Below are 21,184 nucleotides of genomic sequence, written 5' to 3' on the forward strand. Positions count from 1 at the left end.
TGTGGGTGGCCGTGGCTGCTTCTGCATCTGCAAAGTGGGCATGAGAAGCCACGTCAGGGCTGTTGGGGAGGAAGAAATGCAAGGCACTCAGTGTCCAGGGTCTGACACCTGGTGGGGCGGGCGGAGAGGGTGTCCCTGATGTGGAGTGGGCAGTAGTGGCCCGCCGACAGCCTCTGCTTCCCTCTGTGCTGGGGGAGGACAGCGTGGATCTCCCCCAACCCCCGCCTTAGAAAATGACACTGCACAAAGAAACCAGGCGGAGAGTCTTGCTGTGTGCTCATGCTTTAATCAGAGCTGTCTGGTGCAGGTAGGACTCTGAACAAAGGACAAAGGGGACGAGAGTCAGGACCCTCCCCATCTCCCGCTTCCCACGCCCCCTGAACTCTCCGTCAATGGTCTAATAATATAAGAGTGCACTGTGACCCGATGGCATTGTCCCCAGGTTAGAGAGGGAGTCGTGAGTTCGCGGCAGGTGTTGGTCTAGAACTAGTTGCCGCCCCCCCCAAGTGCTGCCAGACGCCCCTGTGCTCGTGGTGCCCTGGAGGGTGCTCTGTGAAAGTCTAAGCTACTCCCTTGGGAGATACTGGTCCTAAACTCTGCTCAGGGTCAGCTCTCCGTGCAGAAGCCCGGGCCCAGCTCCCATTTCCTGCCTGAGCTGTGACCTGAGGGGCATCAGGGCTGCCCTGGTCCTGAACTGCGGAGAAGCTGCTTCTGGCCTCTGGGCTCCCAGGGACCAACAGTTCTAGACCATGGTTCCTGGGGATGTCGTTCCTCAGGACTTATCGGCTCCAGCCAGGGCTGGGAGGGGGGTCCCGACGACTTCTACTCCAGAAGCCAAGTGCAGGTGGGAGGGCCACACCCCGACAGGAGGAGGGTCAAGCAGAAGGGAAAGGGGAGCTTTGGAGGATCAGTGCTCTGGGGAGGCCCAGCCCCCGGCCCCAGCCTTGTCCTCCCAGGCCCTTGTCCGGGGCCCCGCTCGTTAGGGCCGGGAGTTGGAGCCAGCAGGCTGCTGCTCAGCCACCTCTGGGAACTATTCGGGCAGCACTGCCCCTTTGCATAGATGCAGGATACTGAGTCACACAGGCCCAGGAGCTGGACCAGGGCACCAGCCGTGCGGGCCCAGGTCTGTCCCAGGGCTGGGCAGTGAGCTGCATTCTCCACTGGCAAGAAGAGAAGCCTGAGAAAGGCTCCAGCAGACCCACAGAGGGGACCCAACACGATGGGCTGGGCCCCCTGACCCACGCAGGTCTGGCCCAGAGCAGGAGTCGAGGCGTCCGCCAGCCCCGACCCCTCCTCCACGGGCCTCAGGCCCACCCACTGCCCAGCGCTTTCCAAGCGGCTTCTCGAGCAGCGGGGCAGAGTGGCCTAGAGCCCCAGGCGCCCTGCCCACGTCCACCGACACACAGACACACTAGGAAGGCCACAGACAGCGAGACGCGGACAGGGGCAGAGGGGCGCAGAGCTCGACTAAGTCCCAGTGGAAAACACGTAGATTCTATGGCGTCAGATGAGTTCGTACATTTATTTTGTCTGCAAAGCTTTGACTATGTCTAGGGAGACGCTACGCAGCTCCGTGAGGACACGGCTCGGGAGGCTGGGTCCGTGGCCAGTCCTGGCTCGGCTTTGGATTGTTTTTGTTCCCTGCCTCCTCCATGGCACGAGCCCAGTGTCCTGTGGGGCGGCCCCAGCAGGCCCCAGGCATTCGGGCTTGATTCAGCTGGGGGGGGGGAGCTGCGCGAAGGAGGGCTGGCCTGAGGCCCCAAACGAGGTGGGGGTCTTTGGAGGCACAAAGCGCGTGGGGGGGCTCCTGCCCCAATGGCTGGGCTGCTGCCCATTCCCAGGGCATGCAGGTGCCCCCTTGCGGGGAGGGCACGGAGTGGAAGGGCAGAGCCCGAGAGTCAGGCAGTGGGGTGAGGGCAAGCCACCTTGGCAGGGAGTGGCCCCTAGGCCAGAGGACCAAGTGAGACCTAGGGTCCTGCCAACTCCCCATGTGGGACCTGACGTCTGGCAGGTGGGTCCGATGATCGGAGGGATGTGACTTTGTAAACTAGTCATGGCAATTGACATCACCGGCTTTCTGGGGTCTCCCACGGGATTCCAGGCAAGGGTTGGGGACAGTGAGCTTCCCAGGCTGACTGGGCTTGGGCTTGGGCAGGGGGAAGGTGGCTGCAGAGTTCCAACCCCCTCTGCCAGGCCCCTGCCCGGGAAACACGTCCCTGCGGTGGCCTGGACAAACCCCATGGCTTCTGGACCCCGTTTTGAGATCTGCCAGAATCTGCACCCTCCTCCGAGGCAGATAGGTTGAAGACACAAGGACATTCATCCCGGAAAGAAAGCAGCCACCTCTCTGGAGGTCCTGGGATGAGGGAGAACCAGTCCCCAAAGTGAACGTAGTGCAAGGGAGAAGTTGGGCCCGAGGCCCCCAGAGAAACTCGGGCAAGCTCCAGGGGCCGTGGGGGCCTCCAGCTTTTCAAACTGGCCGAGGATTCCTGAGTCCGGCCAGGCCTCGCAGACAGCAGATGAGATGGCCTCATCTCAGAAGGTGGAGGGCTCCCTGGACCGCCCTGCCCCTGACGCCTTTCCTGCTGGTGGATACTCGCGATGGGACCTTGTCTCGGGTGAGGGTCCCCGCCCAGCAGCACCGAGCCCGTGGGGCTTAGCTCTCTCACAGAAGAACGATCGGACACACCCAGAAACACCAAGAGGAAAGTGGATGGTGGGGAGGGCCTGGGAGGACAGACAGACACAGAGCCCACCCTGCTTTCTGCCCCCGGCAGCCCCATGCTTCTGAATCCCAAGGGGCGGGCAGGCCGGGGGGCACTGGAGCTCCAGCCCAGGCCTGGGATCCAGACCCTGCCCCGAGTCCGTGGGTCAGCTGTCTGCACTTTGGGCCACGGCTGCCTCCATCTGAAGGGATAATATTGGCCCAGAAACCTGGGCGCAGGGCAAGGGGTGACTTGGGAGAGAAGACATGGAGTGGACAGGCCACTGGACAGGTTGGTGCAGGGGGGAAGCCTCCCCAGAGCAGAGACTTCCTAAGCAGGGCCCACCCTGTCTCAAGGGCCAGGTGGACACAGGGGGCCCTCACCAGCTTCTCTCTCTGCAGTTTGCCCACTCAGTGCGCCCCTCACTCCTGGTCTTTGGCCTTTCTTACCTTTCTCTCTAGGGAAGTCTTGGGGTGTCTCCCCCAAGCCCTTCTCCTGGACCCTGGTAATGTTGGGGGGTAAAAATGGTTCCAAACCCAAAACAAAATAAATAAGAAGATACCCATGGGGACAGGCGAGGGGAGGAGGGCATCCCTACAATCAGTGGTCAGGCGGCCGGGTGCTGCGGGGACAGGCCTCCTCAGAGCTGGGAGCCCCCGCTGGCCGAGCTGGGCCCCGGCTGGCTCAGCGAGCGGCAGCTGATTCTGCGGATGGAGTGCAAGGCCACCGTGCAGCAGCCCCGCAGCAGAGAGCTGATGTTGTAGATGGGCTGGCCCTGGCGCCGCTGGGAGCGGCAGAGCCAGGCCACCGTGGGCACGGCCGGCACCACCACGGCCAGCAGATCCACGATGTAGTGGCGGCTCCAGTAGCTCTTGGGCTCCTTCTCGGCCGGGGCGGCCTCCTCCTCCTCCTCCACGGGGCACACCACGCTCACTGACAGGCCGGGGCTGGGGTTGGCTCCAGGCCCGTGCGCGGTGGGCCCGTGGGTAATGGGCTCCGGGGCCTCGAGCTCGTCACCCACGGTCACCACCACTGCTGAATCAGGGTCTCTGGGCCCTGGGGGGTGGGGATCTGGCTCCCGGTGCCTGTCCTCGGGAACTGTCCCACAGACCTGGGCCTGGGTCACTTTCTCCAGGATGGCGTCCAGGTCGGGCTGGTACTGCGCGAAGTCCGTCTGGATGGCGCGCTCCTGCAGGCAGCTGACCTGCACGCTGGCCTCCATGCCGCACAGAAGCTTCTCGTAGGTGTTGCTGGCCGGGAAGCGGGGCCCCAGGTTGAAGCTGTGCAGCGAGGCCTCCTCGGGGCCGCAGTCCACCCCGGATGAGAGCAGGCTGCTGGCCTCCAGGGCATCCGTCCGGCTCAACGTGTCATCAGCGGCCACAAAGCCACTGTCAGGTCCATCCTCGGCGGAGGCGCTGGGGGGGTCACCAGGCTGGCAGACAGCAGGGTCGCTGAGCTTGGTGTAGGTGGAGCTGCGGGTGAGGGAGCGGGCGGGGGACCCGCCGGCGGACTCCCCGGTGCCGTCCTCCTTGGCCATGCCGTTCTGGGCCACCTCCATGCTGTGCAGCAGCGTCTCCAGCTTCTTGTTCTGGATGTTGATGTCCACAAAGTACTTCTGCAGCCCCTTGTCCTTGTCGATCAGGTTGTTCTTGACCGTGTCGATGACCTGCTTGAGCTGTTTGATCTCTTTGCGGGCCTCCTTCAGGGCCAGCTGGGCCTCCACGCGATGGCACTCCTCCTCGATCCAGTCCTCCTGCATGCGCGACAGCTGCGTCTTCAGGTCATCGATCTCTGTGTCCCTGTGAGCAGATGAGATGCACTTGCTCGCTGCCTGCCTGCCTGGCCTGTCACCACCACCAGGGAGAGGCAAGGACGGGGCAGGGTCACCAAGGACAGAGGGCTCTGTGCTAGGAATAAAAGGAAGGACCCCCTGCCTGGTTCCCTTCTACCCCACCAGGAGGAGGAGGACAGGTGGAGCAGGAGGCCAGGGCTGAAGGCAGGAGGGGCCTCCTCCTGGGAGAGAGAAGAAATGTCCATATCCCATCCCCCAGGACTGAGCTGCAGAAGATTTTTGGGGGGGAGATACCAGGGATTGAACTCAGGGGCACTCGACCACTGAGCCCCATCCCCAGCCCTATTTTGTATTTTATTTAGAGACAGGGTCTCACGGAGTTGCTTAGTGCTCACTTTTGCTGAGGCTGGCTTTGAACTTGGGATCCTCCTGCCTCAGCCTCCTGAGCTGCTGGGATTATAGGCGGATGCCACCATGCTCGGCTAAAAAACCTAATAAAACTTTAATGTAAAACAACAGAAACTAGACAGAAAAGCTCTGCTCTATAGAAAGGGATGCAGCCTCTTACTAAAGCAGGTGGTGAACATTTTAAGTAAAGGGACGTTTGGCCAGAGGCCCCCAGGGAGAGGACAGTGGCCTGAGAGAAGTGACCACCTTCGATGTCGGCAGGGGGAGCTACATTTCTGCCATCCCCCAAGCGGAGGGTGAGAAGTGGCAGGAGTGACTCTCGCTTTCAGCCATGCTAGAAGTTTCTTCTCTGCATCTACTCTAAGGAGGAGAGCTGAAAAGACGGCTGGGGAAAGACAGGGCTGCTCCTGAGAGCAGGGGCAGGCGCAGGCCAGCAGGACCACTGGAGGGTGCAGACAGGACATTACAGAAAGGCCGAGCAGAGGCCGGCTCGAGGCAGTGAGAAGGAAGGACAGCCTTCCACGGACTGGCCCCTGCCCTGGGCAGCCTCGCCCTCCAGGCCACGAGCACCCACTCAGCTGGAGCCCTAAATCCACCGATGCCGCGGCCGTCAGTGTGGGGTTCCTGGGCTCAGCAGAGTGACGGTCCCAGATCAGGAACCACGTGCTTTTCAAAGTCAGAATGGAAATTCCATTTCAGGACTAGGCCCAGGATCTCATTCCACAACATACCAAAGGGACCAGGCCTCGCGGACTGCAGTGGCCACGTGGCCAGCAGTGCGGCCTCCTTTGGAAGGTAGCTGACCATCCAACAGGACACGACCTGGCAGCAGCGAACCTGAGTCACTTAGAGCAGCAATGACAAGCCGGGTGTGGTGGCACAGGCCTGTGATCCCAGCAACAAGGGAGACAGAGACAGGAGGATCCAAAGTTTAAGGCCAGCCTCGAACAATCTCAGCCACTTAGCGAGACCCTGTCTCAAAATTAAAAAAAAAAAAAAAGAAGGCTGGGGATGTGGCTTAGCCTGGGTTTAATCCTCGGTACCAAAAATAAATAATCAAGTGGAAGTAACAGATGTCACTTCACAGCACGAGGGATACGTGGGATACGAGGGATACGTGGCCTTCATTCCTCCTGCCTCGGGCGTGGCTCACTCCTGGCCTCTCCCCCGACTGCTCACTCCCCCTCCTCCCCCCCCCAAGAAGATGGGCTGGGAAGAAGGCACTGGGCATGCTCAGTTTGGCTGGTTCTTGGAGCCTCCTGGACCCCAGGGGGCAGTGGCTCTCCAGCCCTCCGTGGACGACAGAGCATTATGTCTGAACTGGGTCCTGAAGGAGGAGGTCGCCAAAGAAGCCGCACGGGGAAGACTCCTGGAGTGGTGGGGACGCGGTGTACAGAGCACAGAGTGGCCAAGCACGGGGCATCTTTGAGGAGTTGAGATGGGCCCACAGAGGGCCAGTAGTGTGGCAGCCCAGCAAGGAAGGACCTGCCACAGAGGCCACAGGGCCGAGTGACAGGGCTGCGGCGTGCGCATGCCCAGGCCACGCAGGGCGGGTGGTCTGCTCTCGAGCCTCGGAACTGGCCTAGAAAAGCAGCTGGGAGATGGGCCATCTGCTCCCTGGGAATATTAGTGAGAAAAGGTCAGGCAGAGCCTGGAGATCATTAGGAAGAGGATGAGAAACAAAAATAGAAAGCCCAGCTCAAGGACAGCCAGGCCCCCAGCACACCCCAAACCTGCGCTTGGAAACCACAAGGCACCCCGACCGGATTGGCTGCTTGGCAGAGCAAGAAAAATGTGTCAGGCTGGGGCTGGGGCTCAGCCTGTGCGAGGCACTGGCCTCAATCCTCAGCACCACACAAATAAATAAATAAAGGTACAGTGTCCGACTCGGCAACTAAACATGTTAAAAGAAAGAAAGGTGTGTCCACGCATGCAAAAAGACAGACTTCACAGAGAGACCAGTGGTTGCCAGGGGCGGGTAGCTGGAGAAAAGTGGTGATTGCTAATGGGAACAGGACTTCCCTCTGGGGTGATAAAAATGCTGATGGAGTTAGATGACAGTGACGGTTGCACAATCCTGTGGCCACACTAGAAGGCACCCAGCGGTGTACTTTGGATAGGTGAGTTGCATGGTGACAGTCACTTAGGATAAGGTGCTATATAAGAAAAGAAGCCATGTGCGGTGGCACACTCCTGAAATCCCAGAGACTTGGGAGGCTGAGGCAGGAGGATCCCAAGTTCAAAGCCAGCCTCAGACTCACCCTGAGCTGCCAGAGGAGGGTTAAGCCAGGAGAAACCCTGCCTTCCAGCTCCCCAGCAGACAGGGAAGAGAAGTGGCCAACAGGGCCCATGGTCGGGGACAGACTGCCACAGGAGCAAGGCCGACAGGCCAGCTCCTCACTGGGGCAGCCCCCACCTGGACCAGAGCAGCTTCCTGGGGTCATCCAGGGGAGCTGGGGGGCGGGTCCTGCTAAGGGGCACAGACGAGGCTTGGGGGGAAGGAGGGTGCGGTGGGCGCCGCGAAGCCCTGGCCGCTCCTCCTTCTCAGAGGCCCCCTGGGCTGCACCCCACTGTCCAGCCGCCCGCTCACCGGTCCTGGAGCCGGTCCTGGGTGTCCTTCAGCCGGGCCTTCAGGTGGCGGATGCAGACCTCCTTCTGCTGCAGCGGCGTCAGGTACTGCTCGGGGGTGGGGGGCTTGATGCCATGGTTGTCGCTGCACAGTGTGTACTTCATGGAGCGCCTGCAAGGGACGCCGTCATGGGGTGGGGAGGAGGGGGCACTGGCGCTGTGGGGGACAGGCAGGGGACACCTGCCTAACCATCCTCAGTCCGTGACCCCCAGGGGCCTCCAAACCACGCCTCCTGCGCAGGCCCCAGGAGCAGGGGAGCCTTCTGGATTTGAGGGACTGATGAGTAAACCCAGGACAGGGGTCTCCAGGAGGGGCACCCGGCACCTGGCACCTCGTCAAGCGCCCTCCGGCTGCCATCTGCATGGTCCTCATGGCAGCCCTGGGTACAGGGTGCCTTCACCTTTGAGAGGGGCACTGGCTTCAGAGAGGCCGGCTCTTGCCCCCAGCCCCACAGCCAGCCCCAGGGTGAGCCAGAGCCCCGGACAAGGACCCTGAGGGCAGAGGCTGGGAGGAAGGGCGGGCTCCAGGTGGCATGGAGGTCAAGGGCGGTGTCACAGCGCTCCTCTCTGGAGCCTGGAGCCCACACAGCCTGGGCACAGGGAGGGAGACGCTGGAGGGCACTCTGCCCTCACCCACCCTCATGTACCTGTGGATGTCACGGAAGCCACACTTATTGGGAGTGCGGATCTGGGTACGGGACTCCTAGTCCTAGCCCCCTGCATGCCCCCACACCCCCATCACCTTGCTGGTGCCCTCACCAGTGACCACCTGTGCCAGGCCATGGTCCATGGGTGGCCACACTGCCACCCTCTGGGGACACATGCATGGACACCTGTGGCTCTGAGGATGGGCTGTCACTGCAGGGCCCTGAATGGCAGCAGGCTGCGCAGACGGCAGTGACGTGTCTTGGGTGCGGCACACACAGCCCCACCACGCAGAGGAGGAGGAATCTCCAACCAGAGGGCAGCCGTGCCAGGGACCAGGGCCGACCAAGGCTTTCCCCGAGGAAGGGCCCCCCCACTGCCCCCTGCTCCACAACAGACTGAGGCCCAGACGGCTCCACCCACGGCTTCCTGGCTGCTGGATCTTCTGTACTTAAAGAAACCTCCTTGCATCTTGCCTTAAAATCCCAGGCATGTCCCCACGTCACCAGAGACTCAGGCCCTGCTGCTGTCCCACCCTGCTCCGTCCAGGATGGGGACTTCCAGACACAGAGAGGGGCAGACGCTTTACAGGCCCTGGTGGGCCCTAAAGTTGGAGGCCATTTTTAAAGTCCTGTGGAATCTCTCCAGTGTTTGTAGCTTGTAAACCACGGAAGAGAACGTGGCACTAGTGTGAGAAGGAGGAGAAATGCCATCTGTGTAGTCACCTCCTGGTCCCTGAGTTCGACTCAAGCCCAATCCCATGTAGGCCTCTTTATAGCTTGGCAAGGGGCAGGGGGTGACATGGGCTGGGGGCTTGTGTTTTCTCCCTTTTATCTAAAAAAAAAAAAAATGTCTTTCCAAATGAGAAGCAAGCCACATGGACTGTCCTAAGGCCCATGTGGCCCTCTACCTGTCCTCCTCATGTAAGGGACTTGGCCAGAGGGTCGCAGTTTGTCCTCCATGCCTGGGGTGTGGTGGGTGGTGGTGGTATTAGTGGAATCAAGATAAAACTAGTAAAAGTAGAAGGTTAGAGGGAAGAGACCGTGTTAATATTTTTCCATTTTCTTTCATGAGTCTTTTTACATTTAACTCTCTATCTTTGTAAAATACATATATGAATATATAAACAGAGCTGGGTGTGGTGGCATGTGCCTGTAATCCTAGTGACTTGAGAGGCTGAGGCAGGAGGATTGCAAGTTTGAGGTCAGCCTCAGCAATTTAGCAAGGCCCTAAGCAATTTAGTGAGACCAGAGACCCTGTTTCAAAATAAAAATTAAAAAAGGGCTGGGGATGTGGCTCAGTGGTTGAGCGCCGCTGGCTTCAATCCCTAGTACCCCTCCCCAGCAAAAAAATAGAATAAAATAAAAGGAAAGGAAAACATGCTCTGATGCGTGTCTCTCAGCCATGCAGGCCTTTGAAAGCTTGGCTCTAACAGGCACCCTGGCTGACCCAGGGGCAGCTATCCTCGTGATGAGCAGGAGGATGATTCTGCAGAACCACAGCTCCGGCTGGGGCTGAGATGACCCTGAGGGCTACGGTTATGAGATGTGTTAGAAAAATCTGTTACTAACGAGAAAATATTGAAATTGCCCATTATAGACTTTTGCAGACGTAAGCTAACACATCCCCTTATATCCTCAGGGTTCTGAGGTCTGATGCAAGCAGGAAACTGGGGGATCCTGCACAGGTCATCTGTCACATGTGTCTTGGTGGAAAATCCTGAGATCTACTGCTTCCACAGCTCTGGACCTCACTGCACACAAATGACAGCCTCTCTGCTGGAAGGGCCACATGGGTCTTCCCCAGAGGGGCTCTGGCCTTGGGAGCTGCAGGCAGGACATCTCCTGGGCTTTTCTTGCCCAGAACCTTTGACTCCGATCAAAGTCCTAATAAGAGCAATAATTGGCATGTGGGATGAGGGGCAGGCGTACGGCCCTCAGCTCACTGAAGTTCTGCCTGTTAGCTCCACTTCACAGACAAGGAAATGGGGACTCAGAGACAGGAAGAGGCCAAATCCCAACTCCCTGCAGCTCCTCGCGCTCCCCTACCACCCATGGTTAGTTCAGCAGAATGAGGGGCCCTTCCTGCTCTTGCTTCCTGGTGTTGAGGACCTGCAGTCCCCCTCTCCCTGCCTGTCCACCTGACCCCCCTCTCCCTGCCTGAACACCTGGCCCTGCTCTTCCAGTCTCACGCACGCACGGTGTCCAACACCACAACTCAGCACCTTTATAACACATCTCACTTTCCAAAACTTGGCCACTTCTGCCACTCTCAAAGTGTTCCCTGAGAAGAGCAAGCTGGCAGCATGCTGGTGGCGTGCCCACAGGGGTCCTGCCTTCTTCCCAACAGGATCTGGGTTTTGTCTGGGGTGGCACTGTGCTGGGGAAAAGTCCAACTCTGCACTCACTGGCCTGCAGCTAGAGATAGTCACATGGCCCTCTTTTATCTAATGAGGTGTCAGCAGGGTTTTCCCAGGGAAAGTGTCTTCTTAGGGTGGGGGGGAAGACAGCAGAGGGGGTCTTGGGTCTTTTCCATCTTTTTTCTTCCTGGATGGCTGACCTGATGGCTGGTGGTACAAGAGCCATCCTGTGGTGCTGAGGACAAATGCTGCTCCCAAAGAATGGTGGGACAGGAAGGGGGAGGAGCACTTAAGCTTTCGAAAGCCGCCTACCTCATGTTCCGTGTTCTGAAAGCATCACCCCGAGGTTACTTGGGACACTGGATTTGCTTTTGTGCAGGTGAGTATTATCATGTCCGTTTTAAAGACAGGACTGAGGTTCACAGGGGGGCAGTGACCTGCTCAAGGTCGTGCGGCTGTCACATCCTGGAGTCAGGGATGGTCAGAAGCCCTGCTGCGGGCTCCAGGAGGGCCGATTACCTGGGCGTGGGGCTGCTGTCGCTGCCCTTGCAGGAGCCCGAGTTGCTGCTGCTGCTGAGGGAGGAGGTGCCGTAGGCGTCCCGCACGCTCACCGGGGGCGAGGTGCGCCTGGGGGCGGGGAGAAGAGGCAGGTGCTCATTCTGGCTGGTGGGCAGCTGCGGACACTGGGCGAACACAGCCAGGCCGCTGCGGCCCAAAGTACTCCCACTTTGGGGCCATCAGGGAGAGAAGCGGGGGAGGGGGACAAGGGGGAGCACAGAGACAGGGGTGACAAAACAGACAGCGCAAATCAAGATGGAAGCCAGGAGGCTGGTCCTCGGGGGTCCCCGGACAAGGAGCGGGTGGACGGGGCTGTGGACCAAGGGTGGGGCCCCTCTGTGAGTCCTCAAGTCCCAGGGTCCCCCAAGCCCAGGGTAGGAGATCTAAGAGGGACTGGAGGAGGGCCTGGGTGACGACGAACGGAGGCCAGTGGAGCCCGGGGAGGGGATTGTGGTCCTGGTAGGAGCCCCGAGGCTGGAGCCTCCAGGTAGCCTTCTTCCCCGTCACTGGAGCCCTGGAGCCCTTCCTGGAGGGCTGAGCATTGGCAAGCCCATTTTAAAGACTGGAAATCCCGGATGTGATCTGCTCAAAGAACACTGCAGGTCCATGGCAGGTGGGGACCGAGGCCTGCCCTCCTCCCGCCCTCCTCCCGCCCCCGGAGGCCAAGGTTCTGGGCCAGGGGAAGACTCACCTGCGGGAACCGGCAGAGGCCCGTCTACTCCCTGGCAGGGACATGGCCATGAGGCTGCGGGTCCGGGTGAGGGGCGGGATAGGCGGTGTCCCCGGGGCTGAGGAGAGAGGGCGGGTTGGGGGGGCCGCGGGGAGGGCCGGGCCAGGCCATGTCATCCTCTCACTGGGGCCGCTGCCCGGCATGGCTTCTCCTGTCACCACCCTTTGGCAGGACACCCGAGGACTGGGCGAAGCTCTGGCCACAAGTGCCTCTCCCAGTGAGTTCAAGGGGCTGGTGCACAGGTTCCTGCTACGGGTTGTCACAGCCCCAGGGGTGGCTGTAAACCATCAGTCCAACCCGGTGTCTCCAGACGAGTGAATGTGCCCAGGGAGGGCAAAGGTCGTGCCCAGGGAGGGCAAAGGTCGTGCCCAGGGAGGGCAAAGGTCGTGCCCAGGGTCACCGGGACAACAGGAGTAGGGCCCCGTCTGCCACGCAGGGCTGGGTCCCTGACCCCTGATCCCGCCTCCCCCGCTCTTCGTCCCCCTCCTCGGCCGAGGCTGCAGTCTGGAGGACCCCCGGGCAGGACCAGGAGCCCCAGGTGAGGCTGGCCTGGTCTCGACGACCATCAACTTCCCAGGTGGCGCGATGCTCGGGGCTTCCCGTCTACAGGGGAGACAAGACAGACCAACGTACCAACACACGTGTAGAAAGACACACGGACGCGCACAGACACAAGCAGGCCCCGTGTCCTGTCATTCCAAGGTGCACCACACACATCTCCATGAACATGCCCAGCACCTGCCTGCGACACGGGACACGCCGTGGCCCCCAGCCCCACGCTGCATGCAGGCACCCCCGCAGCCCCCCATGCAACCTCGCATGCTGAGCCTGGCAGAGCCCGGGAGCTTAAGGCATAGGCTGAGCGCAGATGAAGAGGGGGTGGGGACGGAGCAGAACCCCCCTCTGCTTGCTCCTGGCTGTGCTGGTGGGTGGGCCCTACAGGAAGCGTCCTTGGCTGGAGGGACTCTGGCCACTGGCTCCTGCTAGGTGTCCGAGGCTTCTTTCCTGGGCAGGGGCACAGGCTCCAAGGGCAGCCGGTGGGGCTTTAGGGAAGGGGAAGCTCCATGCCAGCGAGGCGGTGGCCAGGTGGGGAGGAGGGCCGTGTGGGCATCAGCTGGACCCCTAGAGTGCCACGCAGAGGGACCAGGCTCTCTGCAGCCAAATGCTAATTCCAAGCCAGCTCCAGAGGCAGCCCTCGACTTTCCAAGCAGGGACTGAGGACAGTGGCCTGGGATCCAGGAGACTTGGCTGGGGTCCTCGTGCTGTGGACCTCCTCGTGCAGGGAGAGCAGCGTCCAGCCCGCTCCACGCCAGACCCCGTGCCACACATTACGTACATTACGCCATCGACTCCTCCCAACAACCCTATGGGGAAGTGCTGTGATTAGTCCCCTGTCACCAATGAGGAACCAGCCCCCAGGAGGGAAGGGAGTGTCCGGGTCACCCCCTGGGTACCAGCCCAACATCAGGCACTAAGGACTGGGTCTCAAACCTCAGGGTCCCTGGGCCAGGGACCACCCCTTCCCATAGCAGGGCCTCCCAAGAGTCTGGGCCTCCCAGCCAGTGGAGGGGCTGCCTCCTTGGTGGACAAAGATGGCCTATTCCCCTGGAGGCCTGGACACAGCCAGCATTGTCTGCTTGGAGGTGTCGGGTGCCGGGCTGCAGGAGCCACAGACACCACACCTGTCACCTGAGCTGCTCACCTGGCCGTGTCCCGCCCCCCAGGCAGGGCCTCCAGGAGCCACAGGGCAGCCCCAGCAGGAGCTCCGGGCAGGTGTGGGGCAGGCCAGCAGTGCCCCCAGTGCTGGTGTGGACGGCTCACTGTCTCCCAAGCACCAGGAGCAGCTGGGGGTGGCACTGGCAGGGGCTAGTGGTCTTTCCTCCTGGATGGGCAACAGCCCAAAGATCACCTGTCATCCACTGAATCCCTCTGTGGCCAGGTGGCCCTGCTGAGGGCTTCCTTGCATCCTGCCCCCTTACTTCTCACAGTGTCCCTTGAGGCAGGCTGTGTGTGTGTGTGTGTGTGTGTGTGTGTGGTGCTGGGGATAGAACGCAGGGCCTTGGGCACGCGAGGCAAGGGCTCTAGAGCTGAGCTCTATCCCCAGCCTGCTTCACTGTAGTCTGCTGGGCTCTGGCCTCCAGTTCACTCCAGGCTGGTTCTGCAGGCCTTTCTCTGTCACCGCCCCTCCCCCTGGCTTTTGGGAGAAGGCGAGCAGGAGGCTGAGCCCAGCACCCGCGGGACTCCCAGCCCAGCACGGGGCTCTCTCCTGCCCGCCAGCTCTGGCGCAAGTTGCTAAAGAGCCAGGAAAGTCCAGGTAGAGTTCCAGGGCCACGTCCTGAGAGGCAGGCAAGATGCCACGTTGGCTCAGAGCTGCGTGTGGCCTGGGTACAATGAAGGCCTTGTCCCCACTTGTCCCTGCTGATACCTTGCCCGGCAGTCCCTTGCCTCCCTCTTCCTGCGCCCCCTCTTCCTTCCTCCCTCCACAGGGCCGGCATTGGTACCTGGATGCCGCGGACAGTCTCCTGGGAGGCAGAGCCAGCCATTCATCCGGGATGGAGGTGGAAGTGGCACTTCCCCTACTGGGACAGGACCTGACAGGCAGTGTCCCTTGTGGGCGGGCAGAAGCCACCCAGGCTCAAAGGGAGCCACCTCTCCAAGTTCTGCTCTGACGCCTCAGTATGTGCCTTGTGCCTTCTCAGGTCCTCCCTCCCTCCAAGGCCCCAGAGAGGAGGCAGGTTGTCATGGCATTTGTCACCATGCCACCAGCTCAGCCTGGAGTCCCACAGGCCTGTCCCCAGGCAGCCAGAGGCTGCCATTTGCAATGGAAGTGGCCTGGCTGGTAAGCACGCAGCACATCCTTTGAACCTAAGGGAGCAGCCCCTCGGTGCTCCTGGCTCCCTCCACTTCCCATCCTGTGGGCACCATGGCAACCCTGCTGCGTCCACCCCTGAGACGGGTCCCCCACACGCCCGGGTTTCCTGGGGGCCTGCACCAGGGTCCAGCAGACCTGGGCTCGAATCCCAGATGCAGGCCTCGGGCAGCTCCTGCCACTCCTCAGAGCCTCGGGACCATTTGTACACGGGACAGTGACGAAATGTACCTCTGTGGTTACTGTGAGAGCCGACCTGAGCCCACACATGCAACATGAAACCACACGTATGTGGGGCTTAGGTCAGTGTGCGTCACACAATACACACACACACACACACACTCATACACTCACACAACACACACTCACACAACATACACACACACATATACTCACCCAACATACACACACTCACACACACACTCTCACATACACAAATTTACATATGCACACACATATACACACACACTCATATACACACAACACACACACTTACATATACACACACACAATACACACACTCACACATACACACATTCACACATACAAACATATACGCTCTCACATATACACACTCACACGCTCACATATACACACACTCACACACAATACACACAACACACACATACAACATACACACATAATACATACACTCACACACACATACACTCACATATACAAACAAAACACACAATATACACATATATACACACACTACACACATAATACACACTCACGCACACAATACACACATGCACAATACACACACAATACACACACTCACACAATACACACATACACACTCACACATACACACACAATTCACACACACAATACACACACACTCACATACACATAGTCTCACATCTGCACAGATACACACTCTCACATACACACACACAACACACACATACACAACACACATACTCTTACATACACACACCCACAATACACACACACTCTCACAAATAGTCTCACATACACACTTTCACATATACACACACACATACTCTTACATATACACACACCCACAATACACACACTCAAACACACTCTCACACACACACAATACACTCACACACACATTCACACATACACACACACTCTCACATATACACACACTCAACACACACACATACTCTCACATATACGCACATACAATACACACAACACACACATACACAATACACACATAATACACACACTCACACTCACATATACACACAAAACACACCACACACAACATATATATACACACATATACACACAAAAAACACACACATAATATACACTCACACACATACACACTCTCACACATACAATACACACACATAAACACACTCACATACACAATACACACATACACACTCACGCACACATACACACAATACACACACAATAAACACACTCATACACAATACACACACATACACACAATTCACACACACACATATATACACACTCACACACATATACACACTCACATACACCACACCTACATTCACACACACCCACACACACACATTCACACACTCTCACACACAGCCAGTAATCTGAAAGCAATTGCAATGTGATATGAGATTCAAAACAGAAACACATTCTAGGCACATTGGTGGCCTCAGGAAGGTCAGGAAGCTTGTCCCCACCCATATCTGCGCTGGACCTTGGAGGAGGAATAGGAGATGGCCAGGGGAGGGGAGCAGCAGCCTGGCCAGAGGCAGCAAATAATTCAACAGCAGGGCCTCAGGGAGCGAGGGTGCCCGGGCAGAGATGGAGGCCGGCGGGGCGGCAGGTGGCGGGGCGGCAGGTGGCCGGCCAGGTGGGCTGTGGGCACAGATGGGAGCTGGGGTGGCGGGGGCCTGCAGGTGCTTTCAAGGAGGGGGTGAGGCTCAGATTTGCACTTGAGAAACCTCCTGGGTTGGGGTCCTTGTGGCGTGAGCTGGGACAGGGAGAGATTAGAGGGCGGGGGACCAGTTGGGGATGACTAAAAACTCCCAGGGAGAGATGGAGAGGGTCCGATGGGGCAGTGGCAGGGGGAGGGAGAGGAGGGTCTGCTCTTGGAACTCATTAGAGGTCGGAGTTAAATAAAAATCAAGGCACAACTCTGGATCCTGAAGTTCAAAGCCCTCCCATTCACACTGCTCCCAACTCTTTCTCCCTCTCCCTCTGGTGACTCCCAGGGGCCCTGCTGGTCACGGCTGCCCCCGGGGGCACCCTCCCCCACCCAGCCCTGGCTCAGGCACAGGACCTGCGTGTGCCTCTCCCGACTTCCTCCTGACCCTGTCCACTGCCCGGGGCTGGGACTCAGGGAGCAGCCCCCAGGGATCTCACAGGAACAAACAATCAACACACGTGCACGTGGGTCACACAGTGGATGAAACACGCGGGCTGGACCCAGGAGCGGGACTAAATGGTCTCTGAGGTGCTTCTGGATCTAACGACCTGCTCCAGTGCTGTCCAGTGACAGATGCTGCCCCCTTCAACCGCTGGGACTCCTGGGTCTCAGCTTCCACATCTGTAAAACTCGGAAGCTGCACCCCGGCCCCGACAGGCACCATGGCGTTTTCCTGGGGGAGGGCACAGACCAGGGTGACCTCAGATTCCAGCCAAGCAAAGTCCCTGCGTGGACCTTCAGTGATCTCTTTCTGAAACATGAGCCGTCCGTAAAGAAGAGCAACCCTAAAACCGCAGCCCTGAAATCCCAGGGAACGGAACCGTCTGCCTGGTGACTTGAGCCACAGACGGCTGGAAAGCAGAGCATCACCACCTAGGGACAGACCCTGGGGGCTCCTCCCTGCCACCTGGGCAGAGCGGGTGCCCCTAGAGTGCCCTGCAGAGGGGACAGGAAGGCGGGCTGAACACACGTCCACAGCCACCTCTCCATCTCCGAGAGCTGGTGACACCGGGCGACTCACGGCTGAGCAGGGCAGGCCCTCCACTGGCCTCGTGGCCACACCAGCCACTGCCCTGCTCCTGCGCACCATCAGCAGAAGCTGACCATCCTTCAGGATTTGGGACTCGAGGCCCACACAAGTCACCTCAGGGCTGCAGCCACAGAGGATGCCACCCTGCCCCTGTCCTGGGGTTGCCACCGGGAGAAGGTTGCTCAGTGGCAACCCCAGGACAGGGGCAGGGTGGACCCACAACTTGGCCAAAGGCTGAAGGGTTCCCAGGGCAACAGGATGGGCTGGAGGGCTGAGGCCACCGACCCCGGACATCTCCACTTGTCAGACTCTGACTTCTGGGCGCTGGGCTGGGTCTGCGGACCATGGAGGGGACCTGGCTTAGGGACTCCCAGAGGGGTGCTCAGGCCTCAAGAGCTCCCTCCCGTACCCCTTCTGCACAAGGGGGGTCTGAAGTAAGATTACCTTTTAAAAGGGTTTGGGGCTGGGGTGTGCGGAGCCAGGGGAGGGGCTGCCGGGTAAAGATGTGCCCACCCTGTTTGTCACAACGAGGTGTGACTTCACACCCACCAGGGTGGCTGGACCGTGAAACAGGAAGTGGGGAAGGTGCTGGGGGAGCCTGGCAGCTCCCCAACAGTCAGACACAGAATCACCATGTGAACCAGCAGTTCTGCCAGGTGTGTTCCCCAGAGAACGGAGAACAGGCGTTCAAACAGAAACCTGCCAGGCGCGATCACCGCAGCAGCCTTCACAGTGGCCAAGAGGTTGACACAATCCAACGTCAATTGATTTTTTTTTCAGGGCTGGGGATGGAACTCAGGGCCTCCTGCAGGCCCAGCAAGCGATCCATCACTGAGCCTGAGACTGCCCAGGGTCCATTAATAGGCGGGCGGACGGTCACCATGAGACAGGTGTCACCACAAAATACTACGCAGCCACAAAAAGGAATGAGGGTTCGTATGTGCTGCGACTCAGAGGCACCTCGAGAACATGACGCTGAATGAAAGAAGCCAGACACCAAAGACCGTGTGTTGGGGCTGGGGCTGGGGCTCAGGGACGGAGGGGCCCTGGGCTCCATCCTCAGTGCACATAAAAATAAATAAACACGACTTCAACGACTCCATCCACAACTAAAAAATATTTTTTTAAAAAATACCACGTATTGTATGATTTCCTTTACACAAAATACCCAGCAGAGTCAAACCCTGGAGACAGGTTGGCAGAGAGCAGCGAGGGAAAGGAGGAATGGAGAACAACTAGAAAAATTTCTTTTCTGGGATGATGAAAGTGTGTTTTCGATTAGATGAAGGCACTGGCTGGGCAATTTTGTGAATGTCCTACAAACCCCTGAATCGTACACGTCAAAAGGGTAACTTTTATCCCCGTGTGAATTTGATCTCAGTAAAAATTTTGCAGCTTTATAAAAATCCACAAAATACATATATAATAGGAATTGAACCCAGGGTGCTTAACCACTGAGCCCCATCCCCAGCCCTTTTTAAAAAATATTTATTTTTTAGTTTTAGGTGGACACAATATCTTTATTTTCTTTTATGTGGTGCTGAGGATTGAACCCAGTGCCTCACACATGCCAGGCGAGCACGCTACCACTTGAGCCACACCCCAAGCCCCTCAGCCCTTTTTTATATTTTATTTAGAGACAGGGTCTCACTGAGTTGCTTAGTGCCTCCCTAACTTGCTGAGGCTGGCTTTGAACTCTCCTGCCTCAGCCTCCGGAGCTCCTGGGCTTGCAGGCGCGTGCCCCTATGCCCAGCAGGATGCGTGTTTTAAACGCACAAGGGCCAGGGATGCCTGAGATGGGAGGGAGTGCCCAGAGCTCTCGGCAGGTGTGCAGCAGGGGAACACAGGCAACCGCCTCCCCCACCTGCCTGCAGGCAGTGGGCCCAGAAGCCGCCTGGTCTCCTGGCCCTGGGTCAGCCCTGGGCAGTGCTTCCCGAGCTCCCTGCAGAGGGAGGCCAGGTGGAGACTATTGGCTCTGACACCTGGGAAACCTGAGGCTGCAGGGGAGGGGGAAGTCCCAAGGTGGCCACTTGGACTTCGGATAGTGGGCATTTTGCATTTCCACTGCATCGGGAAGCCCTCGTCAGACAATGGACGCGTGGTGCTGCATAAAAGAAATAAGTGACCTTCCCAAGCCATGAGGAGGAGAGGGAGAATGTCCCCAGGTGCCTCCACAAATGCAGCGCTCACCAGGACGAGAGGGAAGTGTAGGACAGAGCTGGTTTAAAAGAAATTCCTCTGAACCAGAGTAAATCTCTGTTCTTTTTTTTTTTTTTTTTTTTTTTAGAATTTTAATATTTATTTTTTAGTTCTTGGCGGACACAACATCTCTGTTTGTATGTGGTGCTGAGGATCGAACCCGGGCCGCACGCATGCCAGGTGAGCGTGCTACCACTTGAGCCATATCCCCAGCCGGGATCTTTGTTCTTAAGAACCATCTTGGAGGCAAAGGAGAGGCCCTGCAGGACCACCCTGTTCTGGCCTCTCCCAGCCTGACTCTCTAGGATCCAACTAAAGTAGGAGGGCGGGGGCTGGACTCTGGTGGAGCACTCGCTCAGCACGTGGGAAGCCCGGAGTTCAATCCCCAGCAGCACCAGAAACAAGAGAATAGTGGAAGGATGGGGCAGTTCTGGGAAATCAGAAGACTGGTCATCTCCTCTGTTACTCCCACTTCCTCTTTTTTTTGGGGGGGCGGGGATTGGGGATTGATCTCAGGGGCACTCGACCACGGAGCCACCTCCCCAGCCCTATTTTATATTTTATTTAGAGAGAGACAGGGTCTCACTGAGTTGCTTAGTGCCTCACGTTGCTGAGGCTGGCTTTGAATTCGCCATCCTCCTGCCTCAGCCTCCCGAGTTGCTGGGATGACAGGCGTGCCCCCCTGCGCCCAGCTACCATTATGTCTTGAAGGAGATCTTTTTTTTCCTCTTCAGAGATTCGCCGGCATATACCCTGAGGAAGGCAGAGCACACCCAGGGGTGCTTCTGAAGTTATGGGCACGGCCTCCAGGCCAGCCTCCCCCAGGACCGCTCTCCAGGGCCACGTGGGCCAGGCCTCCCGTTTGGGAAGGGAGCCGCAGGTACCTCCTGACTCCCATCCTCCACATCCCAGCTGCACCATCATGGACGCTCAGGGAAAGGTGGGGGGACAGAGGGGCCACGGAGCTGGTCCCAGCTTGGTGGCTACCTGGCAAGGGGCTCCGAGCAGATGGAGGCCGTCAGCAACCTTGGCCGCCGCGGAGGCCTCCCTGGGCTTCCTGACTGATAGAGCTGTCAAGCCTCAGCCGGCTCCTCTCCCTGCCCCTCCTTCCAAGTCTCCAGCCTGACAGCGTCCCGGGAAGGGGCAGACGGTGGCACTGCTACCCCTTTTCATCTCTGGGACTTGGTTCTTAGGATCCTTGAGTCGGTGTCCACGACACTGACCCCAAACACCAACAGGGCTAACAGACTCAGAATTCAGGCATGGATGGTGGGCGGAGCCTGTCACAGCCCAACATTTCACACAGAGAGAAACTGAAGCCCAGAGAGAGTCTGTGAGCCCTGGGACTGCCCCTGCAGAGAGGGAGC

General features: G+C 58.7%; 1 protein-coding gene across 6 annotated transcripts in view; it reads right to left on the reverse strand.

The window, feature by feature from the left end:
- Positions 1–270: 270 nt before the first annotated feature.
- The window catches only part of Snph (syntaphilin), a 45,689-nt gene continuing 24,775 nt past the window's right edge, over positions 271–21,184 (reverse strand). Inside the window, exons 3-7 of one of the 6 annotated variants that reach the window (XM_078051553.1) lie at positions 13,162–13,189; positions 11,787–12,428; positions 11,057–11,263; positions 7,496–7,645; positions 271–4,504 (exon numbers count right to left, since the gene is read on the reverse strand). In XM_078051553.1, coding sequence (XP_077907679.1) covers positions 3,346–4,504; positions 7,496–7,645; positions 11,057–11,263; positions 11,787–11,968 — 1,698 coding nt within the window. In that variant the 5' untranslated portion in view covers positions 11,969–12,428; positions 13,162–13,189 and the 3' untranslated portion in view covers positions 271–3,345. Of the gene's footprint in view, positions 4,505–7,495; positions 7,646–10,849; positions 11,264–11,786; positions 12,429–13,161; positions 13,190–21,184 lie in introns of those variants that run through there. The other 5 variants (XM_078051555.1, XM_078051554.1, XM_078051556.1 and 2 more) reach the window with 5 other exon arrangements.

The sequence above is a fragment of the Ictidomys tridecemlineatus genome, chromosome 5, assembly GCF_052094955.1.
Source record: "Ictidomys tridecemlineatus isolate mIctTri1 chromosome 5, mIctTri1.hap1, whole genome shotgun sequence".
Taxonomy (NCBI): domain Eukaryota; kingdom Metazoa; phylum Chordata; class Mammalia; order Rodentia; family Sciuridae; genus Ictidomys; species Ictidomys tridecemlineatus.